The sequence below is a fragment of the Melospiza melodia genome, chromosome 3, assembly GCF_035770615.1.
Source record: "Melospiza melodia melodia isolate bMelMel2 chromosome 3, bMelMel2.pri, whole genome shotgun sequence".
NCBI lineage: Eukaryota > Metazoa > Chordata > Aves > Passeriformes > Passerellidae > Melospiza > Melospiza melodia.
In genome coordinates this window covers 136369361-136387761 of record NC_086196.1, presented here as the reverse complement: position 1 = coordinate 136387761, position 18401 = coordinate 136369361, and the positions used below count along the sequence as shown (strand labels likewise).

Below are 18401 nucleotides of genomic sequence, written 5' to 3'. Positions count from 1 at the left end.
AGCATAAATAACAACAACAAAAAAACAACAACAAGAAGAAAAAACAGATCCTGTCATGTGTTTGTGCTGATTCTGCTTCTGCAAAGGATGTGGGTTGGGTGTAGTCAGAGGAAAGGACAGAACTGAGCCAGACACTTGTGAGGTTTCATTTCAACTTCTCGAACTCACCACAGAAGAGGCCCAGTCCATAACAGGGCAGAGGTGAACTTGGGGCCCCCAGGCCTTGGAGGGCTGCTCCATCCTTGACTGCTGGAGGTTTGAGGTGGCCTCCAGAGGTGACATTTCACATCCACATGCCGTGGGCTGGGACCTGTGGGACAAGGAGATGGAGAATCCCCTGCATGGAGATGGCTTGGGGTCATCACTAGTGGCTCAGTCAGCAGTGGGACAGCAAGGTGGGGTGTCTGAAACACAAAGGAAGGAGCAGAAAGGACCCCAATGCCCTCTTAAGGAGACAAAATAAACCCTGTGATCACTCAAGGTGTGTGGCAAAGGTTTGGGTCTGTGGTTGCTCCACATTCATGGAAAGAGATTGTCACCTCCACAAGTCCCTGAAACACCAACAGCCACCAACCTGGTTTTGGTGCTTGGGAACCCAGAGGGAACTGCAGAGTGGATTGTGGAGTCCTGGTCCATCTGCAGTGCTCAAACCCCACCATCCACATCCCCACAGCCTCAGCTTGTCACAAAACCTCCTGTGAGCACTCACACCTTCTCCTCTGCTCCCTTTGCAGAGAGGGGGACTGGTGGCTGGCAAAGTCCCTCAGCACTGGGAGGAAAGGATACATCCCCAGCAACTTCGTGGCACAAGTGGACAGTTTGGAAGAGGAAAAGTAAGTGGGAAAGGTTTTGAGAGGCCAACACAGATCTCAATGAGCTCCAGGAGGAGCTTTACTGATGGCAGGAAGATGTCACTGCTGGGCTGGATGGCAGGAGGTCTTTCCTCGTCCCAAACAATGCTGCCCAAAAGCTCAGGACAAGTTTTTAATCATCATATTGGTGTGGAAAAGGGAGGATGAGGTTGTTTTGGGGGAAGTGGGCAAAGGTTCTTGTCCCATTGATTGCACCCACTGTGGAAAAAAAGGATTTGGGTGGGGACAACAGAAAGGTTATGGTGGCAGTGCCAAGGACCATCCTCTGGTCCCACTGGGCCAGTCCACCCACAAAAATGGCTTTAAATCTCTCACCTTCCAAAAAAGTACCCATATATAAGCTGGGAATTTCTGGATGGGGTGCACTGATCCAGGTCTTAGATCTGCCAGGGGTCACACCAACAATTGAACAAGAAAACTGAGTGCCAGCACCCAGACCCACAGTGCTGGTTTTTAAATGACCCCAGATGCAGCCCCCCTGCAAGAAAAATCAAATGAAACACTGGAGTCCAAAGAGTTTATTTTGCTATAATACAAACAGAAGGAGAATTTTTTTCCATTAGTTCTCCTCCTCTAAGGCATTCAGCTCTAAATGATCAGTCCTGCCTGCAATCTCTTCTTGGAGGGACCCAACCATCACCGAGTTCAGCAAACATTCAGCAGGGCACAGAAATGTGGCTGAGACATAAAAGTTCTTTGTATGGAATACTGCACATCCCATCTACTCCCCACACTGTCTGGATTTCCAGGCAGTGAAACAAGCCCAAAGTGATCCAAATCTGGTGTTAATCTACCCAAAACAGTCTATTACTGCCACTTTCCAGCAGATAAAAACTACTTGCTAATGAAAACAACCCTCAGTTTCACAGTGTAATGATTAATTAAAAAAATAAATAATAACTAACTGGAAAGAATTCTATTTTTGAGAGTTTTTCCTTTTCAAGCCACGCTTTTGCCTTTTCTGTCTCCCAGGTGGTATTTTAGAACTCTGAGCAGAAAAGATGCTGAACGGCTGCTGTTGTCTTCTGGGAACAAAGTTGGCTCTTTCCTCGTCAGAGAGAGTGAAACCACCAAAGGTGAGATCTGCAGAACAAAGGTAATTCCTCATTGCTGCCCAGGCTTGGAAAAATCTTCAGCATGGCTCTAGGAGTGAGCTGAGGGTTTGGAGGGTAAAGATTTGCTCATGATCTACTCATTTGTGCAGTTCTGGCCGTGGTAAGAGTGGCTCTTCCACCAGAGCTCATGGCAGAGACACAGAAACACAAATAAGCAGATTTTCCGAAATAGTTTAGGGGTTTTCTTTTCCTGTTCTTCCCAAGGAAATGTCTCTCTCTCTCTTTTTTTTTTTTCTTTTTTTTTCTTTTTATTTTTAAGATATTTCTACACACTCTAGAAGGAATATTTCTCCTGTTTGCAACAGAAAGTTGCACAGTTTGGAAAAAAAGTAATTTTCCTAGGGAAAACATGTTTTTCCTGATTGTCTGCAGCAAGGGAATTCATACAAAGCAGAACTTTTGGAAGGAGAGTGACTGGAGCAGGATAGATGGATTTCATCCACTTTCCTTCCATATAAACATCTGATTTTTGAAGAAATTATTCAGTGAGGGTGGAAAAGCCAGAGAATGCTCCAACTCCTCTTGGACAGTGGATATGGTTATTAACCATAATAGAAAACCATGTAATTTCAATTTTTTTTGTTTCATGCTATTAATTCATAGCACTAACTTCCAAACTTAGTTTAGGTTTTCCCATGGGAATTCCTTATTGTTTCTTTCCTGCTTTTTTCTCCTTGCTTCCTCTGGGCCATCATGTGTGTTTACAGCACAGAGAGGTTCATGATGGTCCCATGGTTCTGCTCTGAACCAGATCCATGGATTAGGTCAGGAAAGTGTTTCTGTCTTGCTGTCATTTGGTTCCTTTCATTTCAAATGGATGCAGGAGTCTTTCCTTAACACATGGGAAAAGGTGCTTTGTGTCTTCCCAATAGAATCAAGGAATTGTTTAGGTTGGAAAACCTCTAAGATCCACTCCATGAAAGCCCCATGTGAGTCCCAAATACTCAGATGTGTCTCTGCCCTGTGCCTTTTCTGATATTTAGCATAAAATATGGGTGTTATTCCTTCAAACACCTCATCCTCTGAATCATCCAGCTGCTGCCTGAGCACCCTGTGCTTTGGGCTGCCTGAATGACCACGTTTGATCCATCTCAGCCACAGCTTCCTCCTCTCTAAAGAGAAAGGGAAAAGACAAAGCCAGGCACCTCCAAATGTGCCATGAAGCTGAATTCCCTGATGTAAAGCACCCCGTGGCCCACCAATAAACATGCCATGAAATTAACCCTGCCCTTGCAGCCCCACTGATTTTTCCTGTTTTTCCATCCCCATGATGTGTGTTTTCATTCACTTGGCACATCACCAGCAAAATTTGACCACCAGGGACAAATTTTGGCCACTGTGCTGAGCTAAATCCCATTAATGACTTAAACTGGGAGGTGTTTGCCTCATACTGGGATGTCTCAGGCACAGTGGGATGGGTTCTGCACCTTGACGAGCAGCAGCACCTATTCCCAGCCCATCCTGAGCTGAATCTCAATTTCCTCATGGTTTGAGATGCAGAAATTCTGAAAATCTTCAGAGCCAACATTCCTCAGAGTCCCCAAAAGGCAAATTCAGCATCCTGGGAAGATGGGGACAGTGTGGGAAGCAGTGAAATCACCGGCAGAGCACTGTCCTTGCCGAAGCTGCTGCAAATAAACAAAGTTCCCCTGAAGTACCAATCATTCCAAAAGCTGCAGGAGCACATTCCCCCAGCTGTGCTGAGCCACGGGCTCCTGGCTCCCAGCAGCATTCCTGCATCTCTGCTCCCAGCCGGAGGGACCTCACTGAGCTCAGCCTCTGCATGTAGCTCAGCTCCTGCATCCAGCTCAGCTCCTGCCCTTCCCTTGGGAAGGATTTGAGGGGCAGCTGAGAGCTGTAGGAGCAGGAAAAGGGCTAAACACATGTCCCCAAGTGCCACATCTACGTGGCTTTTAAACTCTTACAGTGATGGGGGCTCCATCTCTGCCCTGGGCAGCTGTGCCAGGGCTGGCCAACTTTGTGATGAAGAAATCGTTCCATAAATTTTGTACTCTGGACTCTTTACCAGCCCAGGTCTGTGCCAGGATGCAGAACAGGTGAATGTCCCTTGAGGCTGAGGAGCAAGAGCTCCTTTGGGCTATCTTGGATACCATCAGAGGGAATTAGGAGTCAATTTTCTGCTGTCACTGGGAGCAGGAACCAGGTTGGATGGGGCTTGAAGCAACCTGGTTTAGTGGAATGTGTCTCTGTGCATGGAACAAGATGGGTTTTGAGGACCCTTCCAACCGAAACCATTCTGTGATTCTGTGAAGGAAGAATTGAATCTTTCCCTTCAGTGCCTTCCTCTGCACAGCAGCTCCCAAGGGAACAGTATCTGGCCATGGAGAAGGAAACCACGTTCCCTGCAGCAAATTAAACTGTGGCTGGGGCTGAGATGCAGTCATTAGCTTAATGACAGGGTAGGAATTAACACTGGCAGCTGAGAGGTTGGCCCTGACTCTGTTTGAAAAATGTAGGAGAGTTTAAAGGGTTGGTTGGGCCTGGAAAGGAGAGTCTGTGGGAGAAGAGAATTTTGGGTGCAACCACTGGCAAGCAGGGCAGGTCTCTTTTCCCTGCTGACTCTCAGCCCCCAGACACCCCCTTGCAGAGGTGTTTGTCATAAATTCCTGGATTTCCTTCTGCAGAATCATTTGGCCTCAGTGCAGCTGCCTTCACACCACGTTTGGCTCCTTCCTTGAGCAGTCCTCACCCTGTAAAAATCCCACACAAACCCTAAGCTCTGTCCCAGGCACACCAAGCACCCTCCTGGTCTTGTGCCACATGAGCCCAACTCTCCTGGGCTGCAGACTGGCCTGGGCAGTATTTCAGTCTCTTTGAAATTAAAACAATGTCATCACCCTCAACAGCAATAATGGAAGTTAATAGTAGTTAATAATAATAGTAATAATAGAAATAATAGTAATAATGATAATGATAATGATAATGATAATGATAATGATAATGGTAATTATAATGATGATAATAATAATAATAATAATAATAATAATAATAATAATAATAATAATAATAATAATAATAATGGTGTTGTCATCAATGTCATATTATTCTTCACAGAATCACAGAATCATTTAGGTTAAAAAAGATCTCTTAAGGTTATCAAGCCCAGCCTTTGGCCTTGATGTTTATTATCATTATTTTGGAATTTAGGGCCACGGAGGAGCCAGCAGAGCCATTTCTTTGCCTTTCCCTCGAGGTTTTATTGCCCCACTGAAGATGTTTCAGGGCTGTTTCTCAGTTGCTCAGCTGTAGGACTGATCAAATCCAAAGGGCTTGTCAACTTATCTTGTGCCTGACATTCATGGTGAAGGAAAGGGAACCAGAAGAGTTTCCTCTGCTGAGGAGACCACCACATCAAATTTCAGGTTCTCTGGCTCTGCATTTAAACCACCAAGTTTTTCCATTAATTTTACATCACCAGGTCTGGTCTCTGCAGGAAGGGAGTACCCTCAAAATGATTGCTGGCACTTGGGAAAACTTCAGACTCTTCCAAACTCTGCTTGTAAAGATTTATGATCACTCCAACAGAGCAAATGTCCACAGAAGGGGACATTTTCTTGCTGCTTTTTATAAATGTAAATGGGTTTCAGGCACAGTGTAGGGAAAACTGCTGGGATGGAGAAACAGCAGTCAGTGAGGATTTTATGTTAATAAACTTTCCCCTCACGTGCAGGATTAGGGTTTCAGACTTGCCGTTGCTTCTTTTTATGATCCTGCATGAACAGATCCCTTTTAAACATGCATAGCCTTGCCTTTCCATTAAAAAAAAAACATCAAAAACGGACAGTTTATCAGCCCAGGTGACATATTAGACTTAGAACAGCCCAGCAGGCCTGTAACAACTCACTCCAGAAATACAATCCAGACAAAGGGGGAAAAAAACCCACTGCTAAGCTGCATTGAACCGCACTGACACAGGCTGGGAGTTCTGCTCTGCAGCAACATCTAGTGATGCTTTTGTGCACTGAAAACCATCCCTGGTTTAGATTCTCATGGAGGGAACAGCAGGTTGGAGGGGTGGATGGCTGAGCAGCTCCCTTGAAGCCCAAAAGGGACAAGATTCCAGATGGAAATCCCTAGATCTAGTCACAAGTTTGTGGCTGAACAAGACAATTCTCCTGAGCCCACCTCCTGTTCTCCCTTCCCAGCTGAACCACTGATCTTGGCACAAGGTTTAATAATGTTTAATCCAGAGGAAAACGGCTTTAAATGGCTTTAAATTGAAAGAGGGCAGGTTTAGATTGGATGTTAGGAAGAAATTCTTCACTATGAGGGTGAGGCCCTGGCACAGGGTGCCCGGAGAAGCTGTGGCTGCCCCTGGATCCTTGGAAGTGTCCAAGGCCAAGCTGGATGGGGCTAGGAGCAACATGGGATGGTGGGAGGTGTCCCTGCCCATGGCAGGGGATGGAAATGGATGAAATTGATGAAATTTAAGTTCCTTTCCAACCCAAACCATTCTGATTTCATGATGCTGAGGCTGGCAGAGCTCAGATGGGAACATGGAGCTGTGGAAAGACCATCCTGACCTGGGGAACATCTGCCTGCTCGGCCTGCAGAGGTGCTGCTGGTCCCCACAGGGCTTCCAGGGGGCTGTTGGCCACAGCACAGGCAGGTGTTACTCCAGGAAGCCTGGACTTGATCAGTTCAGCTTTGATGAACTTTTATCCTGTCCCCTTGCCTAAGAGAGAGAAAAGCTGTAAATTCTGGGGGGCTTGCCCTGGAAAGGCGCCAGCCAGGGCTGGTTTGGAGCTGTTGATGGGAAGAGGAGGCAGCAGGTCCCTGGCTGGGGTGCAGTTTGTCCTCACAGCTCCTTCTGCCCCTTCTGCAGATGCCTATTCCCTGTCTGTGAGGGACAACAACTCTGCCCATGGGGACATCATCAAACACTACAGGATCCGCTCCCTGGATGGAGGAGGGTACTACATCTCCCCCAGGATGACTTTCTCCAGCCTGCCCGAGCTCATCCATCATTACAGCCGTGAGTTCTCTGCCTTCCCTCGTGGCTTTGTGTCATGGAAGAAGGGACAGAGGGAGGAAAGGTTTGGGAGACACCACAGCTTCTCGTGGGGCAGGTGTGATCCCACAACCAGAACCCATGTCCTGGTCTCCATCTTAGGGAATTGCAAGAGTGAGTTCTGCCCCCAGCCCTAAAGTCAGGGAGTGTCTCCTGTCAGGAAAGGAAAGAGGTGAACAGTGCCAGGAAATGCAGGTGGATGCATGGGAAGCAGGGTTTGGGATAACTGGGCAGGATAATTTGCTCCTCTATGGCTCCCTTTGAGCTTTCCCCTTTGATTGTGGGGCCATTCTGGATGCCTTGATCCCTGTGGCTGAAGCTTTTCATGAAATCATAGGATTATAAACATTGGAAAAGCCCTCTAAGACCACTGAATTCCCCCTGAAGTGCCAAGGCCACCCCTAACCCACATCCCCAAGTGTCACATCCAGACAGCCTTTAAACCCCTCCAGGGCTGGGGGCTCCACCACTTCCCTGTGTGGTTGTGGAGGTTTCCATGGGTTGATTCCTCCTGGATGGAGGAGGAGGAGGTTTTCTCTGCCATCCTGCTGAACTGTCCTGTGCTTTGTGCTCCTGCAGAGAAAGGGGATGGGCTGTGCCAGCGCCTCACAGCTCCCTGCACATCCCTGGTTCCCCAGAGACCCTGGGCCCAGGACGAGTGGGAGATCCCTCGGGAGGCCCTGAAGCTGGTGAAGAAGCTGGGCAGTGGGCAGTTTGGGGAAGTGTGGATGGGTAAGTGGAATTCCTTCCATTCCAGGGGAAAAAAAAAAGACATAAAGAGAGGAGATGGAAAACCCTTTTATTTCCCTAAGGCAAGATTATTCTGGGAGTGGGGATCCTGAAGGACAAACAAATATTTATGGGAACACACAGGATTCCTGGGAAGGACTGGACAGCTCATGTTTGCAAAGATCAGGGGTTGATCAAGGGTTTCACAGGGGATGGGTGTTGAACTCATTATTTACTCATCTCTTGGGTTATGCCCTCATTCTTCCTGGGAATCCTGGGCACAACTGCAGTGACGCCAGTGATCCTAAGTCACTACACCCAGTAGGGTACCTGGGTGACATTTTCCCACTTTTTCTGCCTCCCTGTTCCACTTTTTAGCCCAGATCTCCATCCCTGATGCCCTCTTGCCTACTGCTAATCAGCAGGAGAGGAAGTGGGGGGAGCTCAGCTTCCTTTGCCACCCTCTTTGTGGTTGCTGGTTGCCTTGGAAATGGAGATTGTGGACAGGACCAGGCTGAGCTCATGCGCTGACTGCTCAGTCCTGCCTTTTTTTGGATGGCATTTGGATGATTTGAGAGCCCAGCTGGTGAGAGGATTTCACCCAGAAAGGGTCTGGGAGGGCTGTGTGAGGATGGGCTCACTGCAGGGACCATCCCTGATGCAGCCTCATGGGTGACACCTGTGACATGAGTGTCCCTTCTCCCCTCACACCTGCTGGCACTGGGATTTACCACGTGCTCCTTCATGAGGGATTCAATCTGTTCCTGTGCTTTTCTGCTCCATGAGTTCTCCTCATTACACAACCCCACATGAGCTTGCAGAGAGCCCAAAATTCCTCAAAACACCACCATCTCCTTGCAGGGAGCCCAAAATTCCTCAAAACACCACCATCTCCCTGCAAGGAGCCCAAAATTCCTCAAAACACCACCATCTCCCTGCAGGCTACTACAAGAACAACATCAAGGTGGCTGTGAAGACCATGAAGGAGGGCAGCATGGACCCTGATGCCTTCCTGGCAGAGGCAAACCTGATGAAGAAGCTGCAGCACAACAAGCTGGTCCGGCTCTACGCCGTGGTCACCAAGCAGCCCATCTACATCGTGACAGAGTACATGGCCAATGGTAAAAACCCTCCTGGAGCTCTGTGCTGGGCTTCTCCAGAGCCACTTTGGTGGTCTGGCCAGTGCTCCCATGCAGAAAGAGGGTGGGCAGGAGGGGTTGTACCAAATCTGCAAGAAAGTGACCCAGAATTTTGATTCTAATACAGAAAAAGACTTTCTGGGTGATGAAAAATCTTTGGTGATTCTTCATTTGAAGAGTGTTTGAAGTTCTCCTCCCCACTGTTCTCACTGGAGGTTTATTTCATGTTTTTACTCCCTCCATGGTGAAATTGTCCTTTCTTTTGCTCCTCTTGTTTGGAACAGTTCAAACTATGAATGCCCAGAAGTTTGCAGCAGATCTGTGCAAAACAGAGGAGAATTTGGGCTGTTTGGGAGCTTTCCTAATGGAAGATACTCCAGTGGACACCCACTCTGGCTGCTCAGATTTCTCTTAGCATGGAGGCAGATTTGTTGCATATATTCAGAGAAGCACCAGGGAAAACAAGTTTATAAATTATCCAGAAGAGTGACAGCACTGTCTCCTCTCCTCTCCTGCAGGGTGTTTGCTGGATTTCCTGAAGACAGAAGAAGGAAGCCAACTGAATCTCCCCAAACTCATTGATATCTCTGCTCAGGTCAGTGAACAGTGAGTGGGAAAAGGATCCAAGATTTGTTATAACTCAGTGAAATTCTTGCAAGCCTGCAGTCAGTCAGAGCAAAGATTTCCTGGAGAAGAACAGCTCCTCCTGGTGTGCTCTCTTAGGGATTCTCCTCATCCTTCTCAGTCCATGTGCATATCAGTTCTGTCCTTGGGGCAGCACTCTGATAGCTTAGTGCAGGGCTGGAGATCTGGAATTTGGGGTTTTTTGGGGGGTGGTTGAATTTTTTTTTGGTCCGATTTTATTTATTTTGCTTTTTTCCTCGCTGAGCAGGAAAGAAAGTTTCTTTTTCTTTTTACCAAAAAAAGAGAAAAAGCTCAACAAAGAGACTTCCAATGCAGGACCAGCAGTCCTACCCTTCTGAGGATGAGGCTTAAAGGATGTTCTGATCCTCAGATCTGGGAATATTGCTCTTTAGGAAAACAAACTTTAAGCATCCCCAGGCTGCAAATCCTCATAGCTGTAGCTGCAGCTTAAAATTTTAGTCCAGAAATGCCTCTAAACACAAATAGGGCAAAATTAGGGAAACCACATGAAGGATGAGAATGGTTAAATCACTGCACTTTGGTCCCAGACATCTGTTGACAGAATTTGGCTCATCCAGGGCAGAGTCAGGCTAATTAGGAAATATTGGCAAAAAAAAAAAAAAACCCTGAAGCATCCCTGTATATGGGATTTATCCATAAAATCACTCAGCTTCTCTTGTCAAAGTGGACTTGAGGAAACAATGTGCAAAGTTTGCTGGTTCCAGTCCTCATACAGAGTTGCTTTTTAATAAATTAACAACTGGAAAATCTTAATATTTGAGGGGATGGTTTATTATAGTGAAATACTTTAATTCTTGCTTTAACCAGAATGAAAAGATTTAAACACTTTAAAGCAGTGCCACCTTCTGTCATTTCTATTTTGAATTTTCCATAAGGGTGCAGAGAAACCTCTTTCTGTTCCTTCCCTCTTCACTACTGATAAATTTTCCATCTCTGCAGCTTCATGACAGTTGTCTGTGAGATGTTATGGAGACAAATGCATGCTCCCTGTTTAGGGTATTTGACTTAATTACTTCCCTTCTTCCCTTCTCTTCTGAAATCTCCACTTCCCTCCCTCCATCTTTCATTGTTTCATTCCCTCTCTTGAAAATTACAGCCTGTGGTTTGTGTTAAATTCCTGAGGATAAAGAATTGATTAATTCCTTTAATTAATTAATTCCTTATTCCAATTAGTCCATATTACAGAGCCCTTGGGGTAAGTGGGAGCATTCCCCAGAAATTGGCAAGGTGCATTTCTGTGCAGGACCAGAGCAATCTCTGGGTGACTCAGAGCAAAGATTTTGGTCAATGTTATGGAGTTATGGAATCATGGAATGGGTTGGGTTGGAAGGACTGAGAAATCATCTCATTCCAACATCCTGCCATGGGCAGGGACATCTCCCACCATCCCAGGTTGCTCCAAGCCCTGTCCAGTCTTCCAGGCACTTCCAGGGGTGGTGGGGCAGCCACAGCTTCTCTGGGCAAATTTCACCACCCAGCAGGACCAGGATAATTGAACACAGACCAAGCTCCCACACCCCAATCATGCAAAACCCACAGAAGTCACCCTCAGCATGGGGCAGGAAGGATTTTACCCATCCCTGAGGCATTGGCATCAACTGGAAGAACAACTTTCAATCCTTCCCTCTCCCAGCCCAGCACCACCTCCCCAGCTCAGGGGCTCTGACATCCCCTGGGTGTCTCTGGGAGGAGCAGCAGGAGGAAAGGGCAGTCTGCTGAGCTGTTTTGCAATCTGCTTATCTGTGGTGTTGGGGTGACATCACAGCCCAGCAGGAGCCCAACCCTCTCGAGCGCAATTTTTGATCCAATGACATCCGTGTGAGTTAAAATTAGAACACTCTGGGCTGATACACTCAATCCTGTGGTCAGTCTTGAGGGTAAATGCTTGAAAACACTCTGGGCTGGAACAGGCTGAGCACCAGGTCCTATCTCATTAACATCAGGACAGGAAATTACATCAATTCTTCCATTTTCCACTGCAGAAATCAGCCCTTGCACTAGAGGGGTGTTGACACAGGTTAGAAATGCAGCATTGGAAAGTATGTATGAGTATCCTGTTTGAAACCACATGTGAGTGCAGAGGCTCATGTGAATCTGCATGGAGTGGAAAATTGCTCTGCCCTCACCCACAGACACTTTAAAACTTTAATGGTTGCTACCCCTCGCTGGCAGGGGCTGCACACGTCCACTCACCTTCCCAATAAATGCCCAGTCCAAATCTGAGACTCAACCTGGCAACCTCTGTCTTCTATCAATCTCCCTTTTCAACCCCCAGCACTCATCAATGAAATATTGCTGCTGTCATTGATAGAGGCTCATCACACACCGGGTCCCTCAATTAGATTTTAGGAATAAATTCTTCCCTGTGAGGGTGGGGAGGCCCTGGCACAGGGTGCCCAGAGAAGCTGTGGCTGCCCCTGGATCCTTGGAAGTGTCCAAGGCCAAGCTGGATGGGGTTTCGAGTAACCTGGGATAGTGGAAGGTGTCCCTGCCCATAGCAGGAAGTTGGAATGAGAGGATCTTTAAGGTCCTAAGGTCCCTTCCAACCATTCCATAATTCTATTAATTGCTAGTTTGATTTTTTTGTGGGTTTTCTTTTCCTTTTTTAAATTCACATATTGAATGCAATGTTTATGACTAAAATGCCCTCTGGAGAGGAGAGACTTGTGGCAGAAACTGGGAATCCAGTGATGTGGTTTCAGCTCTCGCTGCAGACACGACTCAGGGCAAAACAGAGAGTGGTGCTTCTGTTCTGCTTCAATTGGCTGCTCAGGATGGTAAAGCTGAATATCTGCACCTGTATGAGTGCAATATCTATTTATTTGCCTGTCTGCTGATCTACCTGTCCGTCCATCCATCCATCCATCCATCCATCCATCCATCCATCCATCCATCCATCCATCCATCCATCAGCAACGTAGGCACATCCATGCTCACGGAGAGACAACAGCCACCCCGTAAAAATGCTGTGCTTTGCAGAAGTGGGTAAAAACCACCCAAGATGCCATGGGGAGGTGATGATGAAGGTGTGCTCTTCCTCCCCTCCCAGGTGGCAGAGGGCATGGCCTACATTGAGCGCATGAACTTCATCCACCGGGACCTGAGGGCCGCCAACATCCTCGTGTCGGAGACGCTCTGCTGCAAAATCGCCGATTTCGGCCTGGCCAGGCTCATCGAGAACGAGTACCTGGCACAGGAAGGTGGGTGTCCTTCCCAGCACTGCCCTTATCTCCCACCCTCCTGCTGAAGGGGTCTCTGGTGTCGAGATGACCCCGAGGTGTTGGAAAGTCTCTTTTTCCCAGCCCCAAGAAAGAAGAAGGCAGAATTCCTCAGCTCTGGTTCTCAAGGTTATTTATTTGCTCTTATCTAATACATTCTTTCTCTGACCTGCTGAGATCTGTCCAGCAGGTTGGTTCATGGCACACCTGACCACCTTGGGAGAGTGTTATCTTTTTATACTAAAAACTACGTGTGCAATATTTACAATTACTTCCCAATACCTATCACCTATGTTAGACAGTGAGCTTCTACTCTAAACCAGTCCAAAAGTGCCAACATCACAGCAGAAGATGGAGGCCAAGAAGAAGAAGAAAAACGGGACACACCCAGATTCCTCCATCTTGCCTCCTGAACCCCCCTTCTAAAAACCCCAAAGATCTATTTTTCACCCCATGACAAACTAACTATTGTTCAACTTAAACTCTTGTTGACTTGTAATTCTTCATATAAGGTGGTAATTGTTTTTTTCATGGATCAAGATCAAAGGCACAGGGGTCCAAGGTCTCTAAGCCCCTTGGCAGGGTCTTGAGTCCTCCAGGGCAGCCAGAGGGATTTCCTGGATTCTGACAAATACCTATCACCTATGTTAGACAGTTCATCTCTACTCTAAACCAATCCAACAGTGCGACCGTGACAGCAGAAGATGGACGCTAGGAAGAAGAAGGAGAAAGACAGGACACACCCAGATTTCTCCATCTTGCCTCCTGAACCCCCATTCTAAAAAACCCCAAAATTCTACATTTTCACTCTGATGAAAACACTATCACTCTACTCAAACCATTGTGGCTTGTAACTCCTCGCACAGAGTTGGTAATTACTTCCATGGGCTAAAATCAAAGGCACAGGTGTCTTTGACTCCGTGCCAAGGTCTCCGAGCCCCCTGCCAGGGTCTTGAGTCCTCCAGGGCAGCCAGAGGAATGTCCTGGATTCTGGCATCCTATCCCCAGGAATGCCAGGATACCAGGCTGGCATCAGGCAGAGGGCAGGAGAAACAGAAACACCCAAACGTCCAGTTCTGGGAGAGGCAGCAAGGCTTGGGGGCTATAAAACCAACTGAAAACTGCAGGGGGAAATGGAAAACAACTCTTTTGGTTCTGTTTGGGGGATTCCTGCTGCCCTTCCAGAGGAGAAATTTCACCTCTGCTAATGAAGGCTGCTGCCCAGGTTTTTGCAGGGATTCAGTTCAGAGGGAAGGAAATAACAGAGCTGGAGCCACAAATCTGGATCCGGCAGCAGCTTCCAGGTGTGCCAGGCAAAACAAGCCCTGACCACATCAGGTCCCTTCCACAGCAGAGGGACCACATAGAAAACAATAAATCAGGGAATCTTTTAGTTTGGAAAAGTCTTCTGAGATCATCCCTGTACTGAGCTCTGACTCTGAGGTCAGGCATGAGATCAAATCATTCAGATTGCAAAAGGACCCCACAGAGCATCAGGGAAAGCAGCAGAAGTGACTGAAATAAAACAATTCAGTCAGGCATAAGTGGCACTTACCAGAAGATTTTCAAATTTTGGAAATCTGTCCACTTCTAGAGTTGGGATGAGATAAAACTCCCCTTAAAATATACCCCAAGGAAAGGAAATTTAATAGTTTTTTGGGGTTTTTTAATAAGATAAGAAACATTTCTTTCAATTTCCTGTCCCCAAGATACTTTTTGATACAAATCATACCCATTTCAACATGCAGAACTATTTCAGAGTAGTAAAAGATCCCAAATGTAATTTGGGAACTGCCATGAAGGAGAATTTTGACTTTGCTGCAAATTTTTAAGGCAGTTTTATCCTTAAGAGAAGCTTTGATGAAATCAATATAATTCTGTTAATAACCAAAGGAGCTGCTTTCCCAGCAGAAAGCAGCTCCCATCAGCATTTTTCCAGCTAGCTTTGCTCTGGAATAACACCTCTCCTCTACCTGCTTTGAACAATTCTCACTTCATATATTGCATTTCCCAGCCTTGTCACTCAGAGTGTGATGTGCAACAACTGAGGTGCTTATTTCACACCCTGCAGTTGGATTTCCAGTCCTGGGAGGATGTGTATAAATAAAAATGTGGTTTCCTCTGCAGTGTAACATGATCAGTTCCCACTTATCAAGGTGGTTTTGCTGTTGGTTGTTGTTTTTTGGGGGTTTATTTTTAGCTAAACTGAAATTGCAACCTTATGGTCATTGCTGTCCACAGTGCATTAAGCAAGAACTTGGTGGACAAAATAAAAAGGTGTTTATTTTGGTTTTAGTAAAGCTATGCAGATTTAAGGACTGAGGAATTTATAGTTGCTGCTATATTTATGCACTTTTGCTAAAACAACCCCTTCTAATAAGTGATTTCACAGAATCACAGAGTACCAGGTTGGAAAGAGACCTCAAGGATCATCTGGTACAATTTTTCTTGGCAAAAGCCAAAAAAATTTTATACAGAATAAAATCTTGCTGTTGTTGTCCCATAATAAATCTGCCAAATTGGTTTTGAATATTCCATACAGCTCTGGGATGGAGCAGATACAGAGAAGGATGTGCAGATAATTAAAATGCTGGAGCCCCTCTCTTAGGAAGAACCACAGAATGATAATCAAGAGTCCAAAGGAACCAGGGATTGGTTTGGGGGAATTCTTATCCCTGTGACAGGTAAGGGAGATGCTCTGACTCCAGGAATTATTTCCCTTTGTTTCCTTTGGGACAGGTGCCAAATTTCCCATCAAATGGACAGCTCCAGAGGCCATTAACTATGGGGTTTTCACCATCAAATCTGACGTGTGGTCATTCGGGATCCTCCTGACAGAGATCATCACCTTCGGCAGGATCCCCTATCCAGGTACAGATCCCTTTTCTGGGTACAGGATCCCTTACCCAGGTACAGGATTATTTATCCAGGTATAGGACCCCTTTTCTGGGTACAGGATCCCTTTTCTGGGTACAGGATTATTTTTCCAAGCAGGACCCCTTATCCAGATACAGGATTATTTATCCAGGTTTAGGATTCCCTTATCCAGGTACAGAATCCCTTTTCTGGGTACAAGATCCCTTATCTAGGTACAGGATCCCTTATCCAGGTACAGGATTCCTTATCTAGGTACAGGATTATTTTTTCAGGTACAGGACCACTTATCCAAGTACAGGATCCTTTATCCAGGTATAGGATCCCTTATCCAGGTACAGGATTCCCCTATCAGGGTACAGGATCCCTTATCTAGGTACAGGATTATTTATCCAGATACAGGACCCCTTATCCAGGTATAGGGTTCCTTTTCAGGGTACAAGATACTTTATCCAGGTATAGGACCCCTTATCATGGTACAGAACCCCTTATCTAGGTACAGAATTATTTATCCAGGTACAGAATCCCTTATCCAGGCACAGGATCCTTTATTCAGGTATGGGATCCCTTATCCAGATACAGGATTCCTTATCCAGGTATGGGATTCCTTATCAGGGTACAGGATCCCTTATCCAAGTACGGGATCCTTTATCTAGGTATAGGATTATTTATTCAGGTACAGGATCCCTTATCTGGGTACAGGATCCCTTATCAGGTACAGTTACAGGTGTTGGGAATGCAGGATGAGTGTCCAGGCACTTCCAAGCACCCCACACTGCTCTGGGCCTGGAGGACTCACTGAGGTGTGCCCAGACGCACCCAGCTGTCTGTCAGAACCACAGAATTGTGTATGTTGCCAAAGGCCTCTAAATTGAATTAACCCAGTACTGCCAAGGCCACCCCTGCTCCATGTCCCCAGGTGCCACATTTACACGTCTGGTAAATCCCTCCAGGGATGGGGACTCCATCACTGCCCTGGGCAGCTGTGTCAGGGCTGGACAACCTTTCCATGAAGAAATTGCTTTTAATACCTGATCAAAATGTCCCTTGGTACAACCTGAGGCCATTTCTTCCTGTTATCTGAGAGAAGAGCCAACCCCCCTGTCTGTCCCCTCCTGTCAGGAGCTGTGCAGAGCCACAAGGTCCCTCCTGAGCATCCTTTTCTCCAGGCTCCTTTTCCCAGCTCCCTCAGCCCCTCCTGGTGCTCCAGACCCTTCCCCAGCTCCATTCCATTCCCTGGACCCTCCCCAGCCCCTCAATGTCCCTCTTGTCACAAGAGCTCCTTCAAGCTGGCTTTCCTTCCCTCAGTTATCCCTGTGCAAAGCCAAACTCAGAGAGGGGAATCAGGGAGGGGACAGAGGCATGGAGAGCAAGCACAACCCTGAGGAAAAGTTTCCAGAATTCAGGAATTCCAGATTCAGGAACCGCCTCAGCCCCTCCATCCCTACCTGGGTGTGACCTTCGGGCAGCACTGACCTTCCCCCCTGTCCCGGGTGCTGAATAACTCCTGCTGGGCTGTGTTTCCCCCCATAGGAATGACCAACCCCGAGGTGATCCGCAACCTGGAGCGGGGTTACCGCATGCCCTGCCCGGAGTCGTGTCCCGGGGAGCTCTACAGCATCATCCTCAAGTGCTGGCGCAGCAACCCCGAGGAGCGCCCCACCTTCGAGTACCTGCAGTCGGTGCTCGAGGATTTCTACACCTCCACGGAGAAGCAGTACGAGCCCGAGCCTCAGCAGTGAGCCACAGCCCCGCCAGCCCCTGGGGACAGCGCTGCACGACAGCCACCACCCGCTGGTGGCTCGGTGGCTCGGTGGCTCGGCTTTCCCTTCCTCCCATCCACGCATGGAGATGGGGAATGAGGAGAGACATGAGGGAGGAGGATGCTGCCGGCTCTGTGGCTGTCGCAAAGACTGAAGAGGTGGCTCTGAGAGGTGGCACGGGGCTGTGCGCACCTGGCAGGCATCACCTCTGGCAGGAAGGACAGAAAAATCCTTTGTGACCCACCTGAATAGAGAAAAGCCCCTCAACCCCACAGCTGCAGCACTGGGAAGAGGGGTCTGTGGCCACGGTGGTGTTGTGGGGGTGAAGAATCACTGTCCCACCCTGCTGGTGATGCTGCACCCCCTCTGTGCCACGGGCAGGGCTGAGAGTGTTTCCTGTCTGCACCTCCTTGGTCCAGGTGATGCCCCTCTCTGCCTCAAATCGGCAATAAAAAAGTGGATATGAGGATTTTCCACTTCTTTATTGATGTGTCAGGGTGGTGGTTTGGGGGTGAAGAATCACTGCCCCGCTCTGCTGGTGATGCTGCACCCCCTCTGTGCCGTGGGTGTCCTGTCCACACCTTCTTGGGCCCCACCTGCTGGGTGATGCCCCCTCTCTGTCTCAAATCAGTAATAAAAAACTGGATATGAGGATTTTCCACTTCTTTATTGAGGTGTCAGGGTGGTGGTGTGGGGGTGAAGAATCCCTGTCCCACCCTGCTGGTGATGCTGCACTCCCTCCGTGCCACAGGCAGGGCTGACAGCGTGATCTGTCCGCACCTCTTTGGGCCGAGTGATGCCCCTGTCTGCCTCAAATCGGCAATAAAAAAGTGGATATGAGGATTTTCCACTTCTTTATTGATGTGTCAGGGTGGTTGTTTGGGGGTGAAGAATCACTGCCCCGCTCTGCTGGTGATGCTGCACCCCCTCTGTGCTGCAGGTGTCCTGTCCGCACCTCCTTGGGTCACACCTGCTGGATGATGCCCCTCTCTG

The 18401-nt window shown here is 47.6% G+C and overlaps 1 protein-coding gene across 1 annotated transcript in view; it reads left to right on the top strand.

Annotated features, from left to right (window-relative positions):
• The window catches only part of BLK (BLK proto-oncogene, Src family tyrosine kinase), a 45878-nt gene extending 27863 nt beyond the window's left edge, over nucleotides 1-18015 (top strand). The window contains exons 5-13 of the mRNA XM_063153545.1: nucleotides 735-833; nucleotides 1845-1948; nucleotides 6834-6983; nucleotides 7599-7751; nucleotides 8690-8869; nucleotides 9406-9482; nucleotides 12603-12753; nucleotides 15511-15642; nucleotides 17179-18015. Coding sequence (XP_063009615.1) covers nucleotides 735-833; nucleotides 1845-1948; nucleotides 6834-6983; nucleotides 7599-7751; nucleotides 8690-8869; nucleotides 9406-9482; nucleotides 12603-12753; nucleotides 15511-15642; nucleotides 17179-17387 — 1255 coding nt within the window. The 3' untranslated portion in view covers nucleotides 17388-18015. The remainder of the gene's footprint in view (nucleotides 1-734; nucleotides 834-1844; nucleotides 1949-6833; nucleotides 6984-7598; nucleotides 7752-8689; nucleotides 8870-9405; nucleotides 9483-12602; nucleotides 12754-15510; nucleotides 15643-17178) is intronic.
• Nucleotides 18016-18401: the final 386 nt, after the last annotated feature.